The sequence below is a fragment of the Protomyctophum parallelum genome (genome assembly GCF_964188405.1).
Source record: "Protomyctophum parallelum genome assembly, chromosome: 22".
Classification (NCBI taxonomy): domain Eukaryota; kingdom Metazoa; phylum Chordata; class Actinopteri; order Myctophiformes; family Myctophidae; genus Protomyctophum; species Protomyctophum parallelum.
Genome location: NC_139714.1, coordinates 13,837,048 through 13,849,444, shown reverse-complemented (window position 1 = coordinate 13,849,444; position 12,397 = coordinate 13,837,048). Strand labels below are relative to the sequence as shown.

Sequence of the window (12,397 nt, the reverse complement as noted above, 5' to 3'; positions counted from 1 at the left end):
CATCTCTTGCTTCAGAAGACATCCATCGCAGCCCGCAGGCTACAAGACGCCCTGTCCCACCTCACTACACTCGCAGCAAGCACGCGCGCACACACACGCGCGCTCGTGCGTGGTCGTGCATGCGGTCTGAACACACAATCTCCACAAACACTCCATTACATTTTATAGCTCACAGCGAAGCACCCTGTATGAGAGATAAAAGCCTGGCAGACTCCCTCTACTTTAATAACGAAATCACTGAGGACTCCAACTGTGTAAATGTTCCTCTTTTTCGTTTTCCTTTAGCAATTATATTATAATGTGTGTATCACCCTTGTGTATATGCAGTGTGCACTATCATGTACACACACACACCCACGCTGTCACGGTACGCAGTGAAGGACTGAACCCAAGTGCAGAGCCAAACGCAGAATAGTCATACATTTACTTATTTATTAAAGCAGAGAAGCATACAGCCAAAGTAAATAGTCAATGCAAAATGTAAATCCAAAACAGGCAAAACTTCAGGAGGAAAATTGCAACATCACAGGAAGTCCAAAAATGCAAAAAGAAAATGCATAAATGCATAAACCAGAAGTCCAAAAGTTATAACAAGCAACTGAAATCCAAGATACCTTTTAGGAGACAAAAATAACAAACCAGAAGTACAAGGCAGATCACTGGAACAACAATGTATGTCCTGACAGTGTGTTTGTGTAATGAGTCCACTTTTATAGGGAGCAGGGTGATTGCAGAAGTGTTCTCAGGTGTGGAATGGGCATGGCACTGTTGGGCTGAAGAGGGGGTGGAAATAGGTGTGTAACAAGGACTGAGAGAGGGAATGGAGAGTGGGAGTGGCTGATGAGGAGACATGGGCCCTCATTTATCAACCGTGCGTACGCCAAAATATGGGCGCACGCCGAAATTACCATTTAACATTTCCGGCAAAGCTTGAAATTGAACGTGACAACGATCAAAACCCACGTCTACTCTGCAGCTTGCGTACGCTGTTTTTCTGTCTTACACAAGCGGAGCAGCCTTGTCTGAACTGCTGAGAGGCTGTCACAGGCATCTAAACATATATGTATTCACTCCTAAAATGTTTATATAAAAGGTATGTATAATGTATATGGGCTACATGTAAAAAATAAATAAATAAAAATGTTAAGGAATACATGTGTCATATGAAATTAGTAGGAGATAAAATCGCGCAATTAAAAACAATGTTGCAAGAGATGCTTAAGCCATTTAAACAGTGTTTTGCATGAGCGCATACATGCGAGGATTTGGGCTGTCTGTGCTGAAATATTTCCATGACGGGACGTTGGAGAGTATAGTGCAGCAGCTGCTGCAGCTCAGCTGCGGAGAGTCCCAACGTGCAGGTATAGCCTACTGTAGCCTAATCTACAGCATGAAGGCCGATGTATTTCTTAAGGTAGCCTATGTGCAATATAATAAACCCGACGCGTCGCTCGAATGCCAAATGAACCGTGCCAGGCTCCCAGCGCAAGTGGGAACTGCATCGGAGATATAGGTATATTACCCAGCCAGCCCACGCTGCCCACCACCAGCCACATGAGGCTATATACTGTTTTGGCTGCACATTCATATAATGACAGTTGACAGCCCGGCCACTGCAGTGACTAACGACTGGAGGCAATCTAAATAGACTGTCGAACGTCGGAACGTGCATGGTCAGTTGGTCACGGACGGACCACTGTGATAGAGAGAGACAGACAGACAGACAGACAGACAGACAGACAGACAGACAGACAGACAGGACAGGAGGAGCACCTGCAAAACAGCAGCGTGTGTGTGCCTATTTGTTATTTAATTATGGTTCACAGGTTCAGGTTTTCGTTCACTAATATATCTTGTTGTATATTAAATTAAAAATACTTTAATAATTAATTATACAACTAACAACACACAGTGAAAGTTGCAAATAGCAATATGTGCGTGCGTGCGTGCGGGGGGTGAGGCGGGCAGCAAGGGAAGCGAAGCGAGAGGAGAAACAGACAGCTTTATTTAATGTGTCATGTAGGTGCGTGCGTGCATGACAGCAAGGCACGCGAGGTGAGAGGGAAACAGACATGCAGGTACCCTGCATTAATTAAATAAAGTTGTAGGCCTACCCTGTCACAGGGTAGGCCTACAACTTTATTTAGTTGTCTGTTTCTCCTCTCGCTTCGCTTCCCTTGCTGCCCGCCGCACCCCCCGCACGCACGCTTTATTTAATTCATGCAGGTGTTCGTTCTTTATTTGTTTAACAACACACCAGTTAGTTGGGCTTGCAAGTTGCGTGTGCGTGCTGTGCGTGTGTATGAGAGAGGGGGGTGAGGCGGGCAGCAAGGCACGGGAGAAACCTATTTTTTCATGTAACCATGGTTTCAGGAAACGTATTGCCGTTGTTCATGTCGCAAAAATGAGGGCGAGGCTTGATTTCTTAGGGCGTGCCAGATCAAATTCAGCCGTGACATTTATTAACGTGAGAACAAAATTAAGGAAGGATCAGCTGTTTGCGATCACTTTATAAATGCCGTGGCGACGTGGGTGTACTACGAAACCTGCACTCGAATCTGTGGCAGATTTTACACTCGATTGATAAATGAGGGCCATGGTCTGTAGAACGACAGACCATGACACACGCACACACACGCATGCGCACACACAAACACAAACACACAAAATAGTGTGTCTCTCTTTGATCTGGTTGGAATTCTGCAGTTTTCAGTGTCCCATCACTGTGGCTTAGCATACCTGTATAAGTTGAATCTGTTTACTCTGGTGGGGGACTTTGGGGGGGTTCAACTTTGTACAGGTACAGTATGGTGTGTAGAGTATAGGTGAGGCACTATGTACCGTAGATATTCATGACAGCCTGCAGGTTGCATTCTAAACCTTGTGTATTTGTTGTGTAGTTTGTCTTGGGAAAAAAAAGAAAAGTGAATGAGATGACATACATCATCTCATTCCTGCCAATCACAATGTGCGTCCTCACTTTTCCGTCCTCACTTGTCTGTCACATTTTATCCTCAATATGTACTTTGCTCAGCCAATCAAATCATCGCTATGGGGTGCTCAGCCAATCAAATCATCGCTATGGGGTACACACAAAGATGGGCATAGGAGGAGGGGCTAGCGCCTCTCAATAACAAACATGTATTGATTTAGGTAGTCTCATGGTATGGTCGTATGCCTTTGATTATCCATACCCTTTTCTTGCAAATTGAGTCCTGTGTAAATTTAGCATACTGTGTGAATTGTTTGCAGTGGATGTGCTTTTGAACCACAATATATCTCTCTATCTCTCTCTAGTTGATAGAGAGACCTTGAGGAAGAGGATCACTGATGAATTGTCTCAAGGCATGGAGGAGCAGAGAGCTAAGGCACAGCAAGAACTGCAAGACTGGTGAGACACACACACACACGCACACATTTTGCACCACAGTCCATCATATTCTTATTCACTATGGTTCATCAAACCGTTTTTATCCCTTCTCAATACTGATACTCTGACAACTTGTGTCCTAGATCATTGTTACTCAACCCGCAGCCCCTGCCTAATGTATCTGTGGCCTGTCATTGTCATAACAATAAAAATACAATGGGTTAGTTTCATTGTTTTGAACAGGATTGTAGGTATTATATTGTTTGTTCCAAGAGAAAGTGATATGGCCTAATCTCAGCTGAGTATTAATCACTTACCGTATATTACCAAATAGTAGCCCGGGCTGTTACTATGCAAAATCGATTCGGACCCCGGGCGTTTATAAGGACCTAGGCCGTTATTTGCCATAGGCTGTTATTTATTTTTGCACCGGCCTGCACAAGGCCATTATTTGGTTTCAGTATATACATACTAGGGCTGGGCGATATGACGATATATATCGTATTTTCGATAGAAAATGTCTATCACGAAAAAAAAGCTATATCGCTTATATCGCCGTTTCGCTTTACGGCAGTATTTTACGTCACAGCGCTTATATACGGCATGCCCAGCAGCCCACCGCGCGCACTGAAAACAGTGAGCCAACACCTTTCGGATGTCTTCTCTATTATATACTCTAAGGCCAACACGACCACAACACAAGCCGAGGTGGTGCTTGCACCTAAAAGAGGGAGATGATGATGATGGCTGACGAGATTCAGAGCGGTGTAAGGGGCACGTTCGGAAATACCACACCGGAGCGAACTCATCTATCAGTTTGCATTGCACAGTGCGCTATTTCCGAACGCGCCCTAAAGTAACCGGTCATTCACTGTTATAAATGCAGGTTTCATGTTGGGTCAAATTGATAAATTGCGTGAGCCACGCATGTTTTACACAGTTGAACAATAAGCTTGTCCGTCGTCGGGTGCACTGCAAACTTCTTCCAAGACGAAGACGTTCCTCTTACCTGTGCAGTCCTCCTGCTGCGTCTGTCTTGTTTTATTGTTCCAAATAAATTATTCCATTTGAAAAGTCCTTAATTCAGCAACAGCTTACAACAACAACACAAGACGCTGACTTTGTTGTGATCATCAAAAAAAAAGGAAAAGAAAAAGCCCCACTCGTCCCAGACTCCCTATACGCACAGCTGTGGGCATGGAGAGTTGACGACAAGATCGCGTTCTCTCTCACTCTCTCTCACTCTATCGCCTGTAGTCAATTAAACATCGTTAAGCTGCCCAACGTCTTTAACAAACTAAACTATAACTACAACAGAACATGTTGATTCCCTATACAGAGCTTAAATGAACTGAAACGACTGTAGTGACAAACTGTGACATGAGATATTTATTTTTTCCTTAAGCCAATTTAATGCAGACACAGGCCTGTACTTCTGTCTGAATGGCAACGTCTTATTTCTTTCTTTTTTCTTTTTAATTGTCATAATAATAATTATTATTAATAATACTAATAAAACTTTATTTGTATAGCACCTTTCATGACATGAAATGCAGCTCTCAAAGTGCTTTACAGAGCAATGGAGAAAAAAAGAAAAGCAAGGCAACGACATTAAAAAACAAGCAGTGACGCAATACAGTGAGGACATGAATAACAAAAAATAAAAGATCAATTAAAAGCAATGTTGTAGAAGTGGGTCTTGAGCTGTGCTTTAAAAATGTCTACAGAGGCTGAACAATTGAGTTCAGCCTCTAATTATTATTATATACATTTTATTTTGTAATATTTTTGTACTTGCTTTGGGCCTGTCTGTGCATGGGAAGGGCATCAGTATTATATTCATATAAGTAGACTGGATAATGTGAATTTAATTGTTTTTTGAGTGGTGCAACCATTATAGACAGCTATGTGTGTCCCTGTCCCTGTATCCGAGCACGAAATAGCATAACTATTGTCACCACCAAGTGTCACTGTTGTGCAGCCTAACACAGACAGAGGCCAGGGAGGAGAGCTTGTACAGTACAGTACAGTACAGTACAGTACAGTACAGTACAGTACAGTACAGTACAGTACAGTACAGTACAGCCCAAGTACAGTAAAGTACTCGACCTGAACAAAAATCAATTCTTTTAGATAAAAAAATAGGTATCGTAAAAAATATGCTATATCGTGAGTATATCGTTATCGTGATAAAATAAATTCTATATCGTGATATGAGATTTTGTCATATCGCCCAGCCCTAATACATACAGTAACATACAGTAACATGTAGTGCAAAAATTGTCTGGAACTGGTATTACCGTAATAATAAAATAAAAAAACAAAGCTACAGCATTTATACAAGTATACTGTACAAAACAACATATAATAATACAGGGTTCCTACCGCCATGAAATTCAGTGAATTAATTTTCATTTTAAAATACAGGCCTGAAGAAGGTCAGTAGACCGAAAGCTTGCTAAATAAATACATTGATTGTGCGCAGATCTGAGTGTGCGGAGCTTCCCTTTATTTTTTCTCAAAATACAGGCCTAGAAAAGCTAATTTGGAATTAAAATGTTTGGATATCATTTCATAAATAACAACCTAACAACATAGTGTTAGTTACTTTTTTACATCTGTTCTTTTTTCCATGTTGTCTTGCTTGGGGGGATTGAGCATACAATATCCTCATTAATGCATAGGCCTGGAAATGTTGTAGAATATGAATTGTTAAAACAAATATTGTGGGAACTAAACTTGTGGGACTGTAGTTTTTTAGTATGGTAAGCAATAAACATTGCAGGCAATGCATTTTGATTTAATTGTATGAGGGAGCGTATCAACACACAGGTGTAACCACTACATGTTCTGATTGAGCATGGGGAAGCAGCGGACAAATATATGATTTAATTATAAACTGTAGGCCTACGTACCGGTAGATTTTCAGCCAATGAAAATGTACACTTCACGGATGATAGGCCATTTGGAATTAGAACAATCGGTTGAAGAATGCAGCACGATTTAAATATCAACATTTTCGTTGCGCTGAGGACTTGTTGCGCCGAGGTGTTTTATAGTACTATACTTGTGAGGACCTGGCTGGCGCACGCCGCGCACCGAAAAGGGTTCTTTTTTTTTTCTTTCTCTGCAAGCTCACAAAGCGCTGTCATGCAACACTTGGAGCTTGTAGATAGTGATACACAGATGACAATAAACATTACACAGAATACACACCACTTTGCATTAAAACAATTGGTTGTGCATAGGAGGCACTTGTGAAACTATATTTATTTTATGGATGTGGAGGACTGGTGCGCTGTTGTGAAATGATCGAGTGGCGTGCGGAGATCTGCAAACTCAACACGGTGAACACGCATATAATAATATAAATGAGGGCTGAGGCTGATTAAGTTTGCAAATAACGGCCCATGGGCCGTTATATGGAGGAGGGCGGTTATTTGATGGAGGCGGTTATTACGCAAAATGGTGTCGGAACCTGGGCCGTTATTTGGTGCTGGGCGGTTATTTGAGCATGGGCTGTTATTTGGTAATATACGGTATTTACACCTTCAAAATAATACTGAGTGACATTTTTAGCATGCAGCTGAGTGGCCCCTGAGACAACTTGAATTGAGTGCTAGATTATGTGTGTATTTTAAACATAATGGAGGACAGTGGTTCTCAAAGTGGGGTCCATGGGGACTCTCAGGGTCCCTTGAGGGAGTTCCAAATGGACAGAGCTGTAACTCTGAGAGTGTAACACATGGAACAACACTATGGTCCATCACCATGTTGTAACTCTGATAGGCAATTCACACTGAGACGGACTGAATCCGTTTCATTGGAACCGTTTCCGAAGACGGTTGCCTGGTCCCCGATGGCCATGATTCACATTGCCCGAGATACAACAGCGCACCCGGGTACACATGCATAACACACTTTAATCCTCCAGATGGCGGTTTGCATGATGGCTGGCGTGCCCGGACACTGACCATCAACTCTGCGACATTGTCTCAAATAAATCCAGACACACTGCATTGTATTGCCTCTTTGGCTTTTTGCTACTTCACTGTCAGCCTGCCTGCTATTCACTGTGTCAGTCAGTTCTGTGCTCCAGTGTATTAGTTTGCTATGGATTCTACTTTAGCATTATTATTATTTAGTTTTACTTTGGAAACTGTGCCAAGCAAAGCCCAAGAGCCACGTGTTGTCCGCAGAATAAGATCAGCGCGTACTGCGGTGCTGCGCGTATAAGCAGATTCAACAGGATAAGGGCGGCGTTGAGAAATGCGCTGGTGTTACGCAACCGGGGACGGTTGGGCGATCCGCTCCCGGGAACGGTACGCATCATTCACACTACCACAACATCTGCCAAGTGGTCCCGAGTGCGCACCCGGGACCATAGTGTGAATCGCCCCTGAGAGTGTAACACATGGAACAAGACTATGGTCCATCACCATGTTGTAACTCTGAGAGTGTAACACATGGAACAACACTATGGTCCATCACCATGTTGTAACTCTGAGAGTGTAACACATGGAACAACACTATGGTTCCTCACCATGTTGTAACTCTGAGAGTGTAACACATGGAACAACACTATGGTCCATCACCATGTTGTAACTCTGAGAGTGTAACAAATGGAACAACACTATGGTCCACCACCATGTTGTAACTCTGAGAGTGTAACACATGGAACAACACTATGGTCCATCACCATGTTGTAACTCTGAGAGTGTAACAAATGGAACAACACTATTGTCCACCACCATGTTGTAACTCTGAGAGTGTAACACATGGAACAACACTATGGTCCACCACCATGTTGTAACTCTGAGAGTGTAACACATGGAACAACACTATGGTTCCTCACCATGTTGGCTCATCACATTGTTCACTGTGGTTCCTCACCGTCTTTTAGGATTTCAATTAGAAAAAGACATTTCCAAATGTGAGCCACTTTCTGCTCTCATTAATAGTCAAAAAGGTCAGTCAGTCCCAATACCCCACTCCCCCCCCCCAAGTTTCCAATCTCCACCTTCTTCCAAAACACATCAGCGCTGCGCACACACACACACACACACACACACACACACTCCTCTTTCTTCGCCGGATCAATTAATCATGCCTTAGCAGGGGAGCACGACGTCTTGAGGTAATTTCCTGGGCGCTGAGTGGGCGATCCATTAGGCAGGCCTGATGAGGAATCAACCCTCCATCTGAGAAAGCATCTCTCCTCTCTCTCCTCTCCTCTCCTCTCCTCTCCTCTCCTCTCCTCTCCTCTCCTCTCCTCTCCTCTCCTCTCCTCTCCTCTCCTCTCCTCTCCTCTCCTCTCCTCTCCTCTCCTCTCCTCTCCTCTCCTCTCCTCTCCTCTCCTCTCCTCTCCTCTCCTCTCCTCTCCTCTCCTCTCCTCTCCTCTCCTCTCCTCTCCTCTCCTCTCCTCTCCTCTCCTCTCCTCTCCTCTCCTCTCCTCTCCTCTCCTCTCCTCTCCTCTCCTCTCCTCTCCTCTCCTCTCCTCTCCTCTCCTCTCCTCTCTCCTCCTCCTCCTCCTCTTCCTCTTCCTCTCCTCTCCACGCCATAGAAGCAGGTGCATGTGCTCCATAATGTCCAATAAACACTTTTGCTTTCACTCTTTAATGGGTCTTGGGGGAGTTCCAAGTGTCTGATGAATGAGCAACTTTGATTAGTCACTGCAGTCAGGTCTGTACTGTATACATACACGCTATACTGTACATTTAGGTCTGTACTCTGTACGGTATAAATAAACACTATAATGTAAGCTACATACAGGTCTGTGCCAAGTATGTACGGTAATGATCAACACTAATGAATAATGATAATAATAACAATTAAAAAAGTAGCTTGTATATCTTATTTTTTTGTATTATTATTAGCCAACGTATAAAATAGGAATAGAATGATTAAAATTATTATGATGCTGTATTAACACATTTTGCTGGGTACCCCCCTGGGCCGGACGCCACTGTTCAAAAGCATAATAAATGCAGGGTTTTCAGAAATGTTTTGTCTTATTGACTTTATCCCAACCCTGCTTGGTTCACGGTTTCTTATTATATTTACTGCTTCCTGTGTAGTGTCTAGTTATCAACTGCTGCTGTTAGGAAATAAGTACATCAAAATGACACTTTCCTCCTTGCAATTAATTCAAATGATTGCAATGATTGTCGTGGCAATTTGGGCCTTGATGTGTGAAGAAGATGGCTTCATTATTAGTTTGTGTTTGGGTGTGTTAAGCTACCGTACCTCTTCAATCTGAAAGGCCTTTGTGAGCAAAGTTTAAATTAGCAATCATCTGGGAAGCTCCTGTCTGTCTACGTGAGTAGCCTACTTTATGTTGGTGTTTTGCATTTGTAGAATTGATTTGTGTGCGTTCGTGCAATTGTGCTTAATTTCCTTTTATCCCTCTTTCTCTCTCTGTGTGTGTGTGTGTGTGCGTGTGCGTGTGCGTGTGCGTGTGCGTGTGCGTGTGTGTGTGTGCATGCATGCGTGCGTGCATGCGTGCGTGTGCGCGCGCGTCGTCCCCCACACTGTCACCTTTTTCACCCTGGGCCTGTGCATGCCTGCTTTCAGAGTATGGGTTCAGACTCGGGGCAGCCAATCATGACTCAATGCCAACCCAAGAGAAAATAGGCCAGGCTTCAATGGCAAAAAACAGACAAAATACAATAAGGGACCATAGCCATATAGGCCCTTCGGACATGGCCCCTTAAAACTGGAGTGACAATGATAAAGTATTCTGAGGCACACCTGGGCTTGTGTCAAGGCACCCCAGGGCAGGGATTCTCAACGTTTTTGGCTGGGGACCCCCGGAAATGCTTTGCCCATGTCTCACGACCCCTGCCAACCCCCAATACAAATTGACCACTACAATAATTAATAATAGAGAAAATACATCAAAAATAAATACTGAAGCCAGATATAATCATTAAGGAAATGTATGCATGTACTATGTGTACTGTGTAAACTCTTAATTTCCATTTTCCAGCCATTCAGTTGCAATTTATTTTTATAAATTTTTTCGTATGGAACCCCCCAGGTTGATAACCCCTGCTAAAGTGTACACTACTTGAGTAAATGTACTTTGTGTGTGTGTGTGTGTGTGTGTGTGTGTGTGTGTGTGTGTGTGTGTGTGGTGAAAGAGAGAGATTATGTGCCTGTTGTTCTACCAGATGGAGAAACCGACAGTAAAGCGGTATATTTGCTGTGTGTGTGTTTGTTTCCGTGGTTACACTCGGCACGGTTTAAAAGCCACCAACCATGGACTAATTGCCATTGATAAGGACATGTATTCTCTGTCACATGCCGTAAAGGAGAATATATAGACGCAGCATCTGGTTGGCTTGACCTCGCCTCTTTTCACGGTCCTCTTCATGTGGTCGTCGTTGCCACAGGGACAGAGCTAAAGTTACCCGCCCCTCTGTCGCATCGCCGCCGCAACGCCATTAACCCGTTGAGACCTGAGACCAGATTCTACAAAATGTTTTCTAAATCATGATCAAGCAAATATATGAGTTTAAAATAATATATATTCAAAGATTTCTGCCACATTTTCACTATTTTTCAAAAATAGCAGCCTGTAGATCTGCTATTTTTCAATAGTTAAAGTATACAATAATGTTTAAAGTGGTTGAACGCTATAAGGCGACACAGATGCGTCCTCGGGCCTAAGTGGGTTAAGGCCAAGTCCAGGCTTTATTGACCATGATGCCCAGCTCGGACAGACGGAATCAATATGTCCTTTAATGTTGTCTCTCTCGCTCCGCTAAGTTCTCCGCATTTAGTTTTAGTTTTCTGTCTTGCTTTTACAATGTTTGTGTTTTTAGTTTTAGTTTTACTGACCCCTGGCTCGCTGGAGTGCCAGGCTTTAATTCAATGATTTCACTGCCATTGTTTATGAGGGCTGTAAAGCAGCACCGATCACACTGACAAACATCTGGACTCCACTTTGATGGCATCTGTCCTCTGGTGATGTCACTCTTCTTGTCATCTATGGCCACGTGGGAGGGGCCATGTGACATCACTGCTGTGAACCTTCCCTTTTTGGGGCGTATTTGAGTGAAAGCGTCCCACTTTGCACTGCTTTGCCTCTTGCATAATCATATTAAGTGTGTGTAGTACTGCTTTGCCTCTTGCATAATATAGTGTGTGCGTGTGCGTGCGCACACGGTATAAGTCGTGCGTCACATGCCACCCCAGAAGTAGCAGCAGTAGTGTAGAGCTGGGCGGACGCGATGGGACAGGTGGATTTTGAAGGCAACAAATCCTTGCTATAATGGGTCGTTTAAAAACACCATGGCAGCTGTTGGTATGCCAGAGCTCTCCACCCCATGCAGTGAAGCCTGTGTTTGTTAAACTCTAGAATGAATTGACTGTCAAACACCCTATAGCAACACATTTTGTAAAAGGAGCTTATCAGTTCTTCGGGTCTGACCAATCAAGGAGCGGCACCAAATTGGCAGCGGTTCTCGGGCGTCCAGTGAAGTTTGGTGTTCAGAACCATGACCAGGAACACTGGACATCCTAACACTTCTTTTTTGAATTTAGAGTAGCCAATTATTTTCTTCTCCTTTTTCTCCCTCCCAATTGATAAATGTTTTTCCCCTTATATGATTTTTTTTTTACCCTTTTCTCCCCAATTTAGTCTGTCAATAATGCCAATTAATTCCTCCCCGCATGGGCTTGTGTGTTGTAACTGCTGTTGTATCCTGCTGACTCACCTGCCAGTGAGGACGATGGTTTATTATAATAGTATTTATACAATTTTTGTGGTTCATATGATAGATATCCAGTGTTTTTATTTCCCCCAAAGTGACTAAAGTGACTTCGTCTTAGTTTTGGTCATCATAGTTGGCTTATTTCGTTTTTATTGAGTTTTCGTCAGTGAAAAAATATTGTCGTGGTTTCTAGTTGACTAAATTTACACTGGTTGCAGTGTAGTGCAGGCACAGTACCACCTGTGCTGCAACGTATATCCTTTCACCAGCCGCGGAACATTTTACTGAGTTCTTCTGACCCGAGAGACAC

At 43.3% G+C, this 12,397-nt stretch overlaps 1 protein-coding gene across 7 annotated transcripts in view; it reads left to right on the top strand.

The window, feature by feature from the left end:
- The window catches only part of chchd3a (coiled-coil-helix-coiled-coil-helix domain containing 3a), a 138,245-nt gene that overhangs the window by 26,732 nt on the left and 99,116 nt on the right, over positions 1-12,397 (top strand). For all 7 annotated transcript variants that reach the window (XM_083758252.1, XM_083758250.1, XM_083758251.1 and 4 more), the window contains one exon: positions 3,298-3,391. In XM_083758252.1, the coding sequence (XP_083614378.1) occupies positions 3,298-3,391 (94 nt within the window). The remainder of the gene's footprint in view (positions 1-3,297; positions 3,392-12,397) is intronic.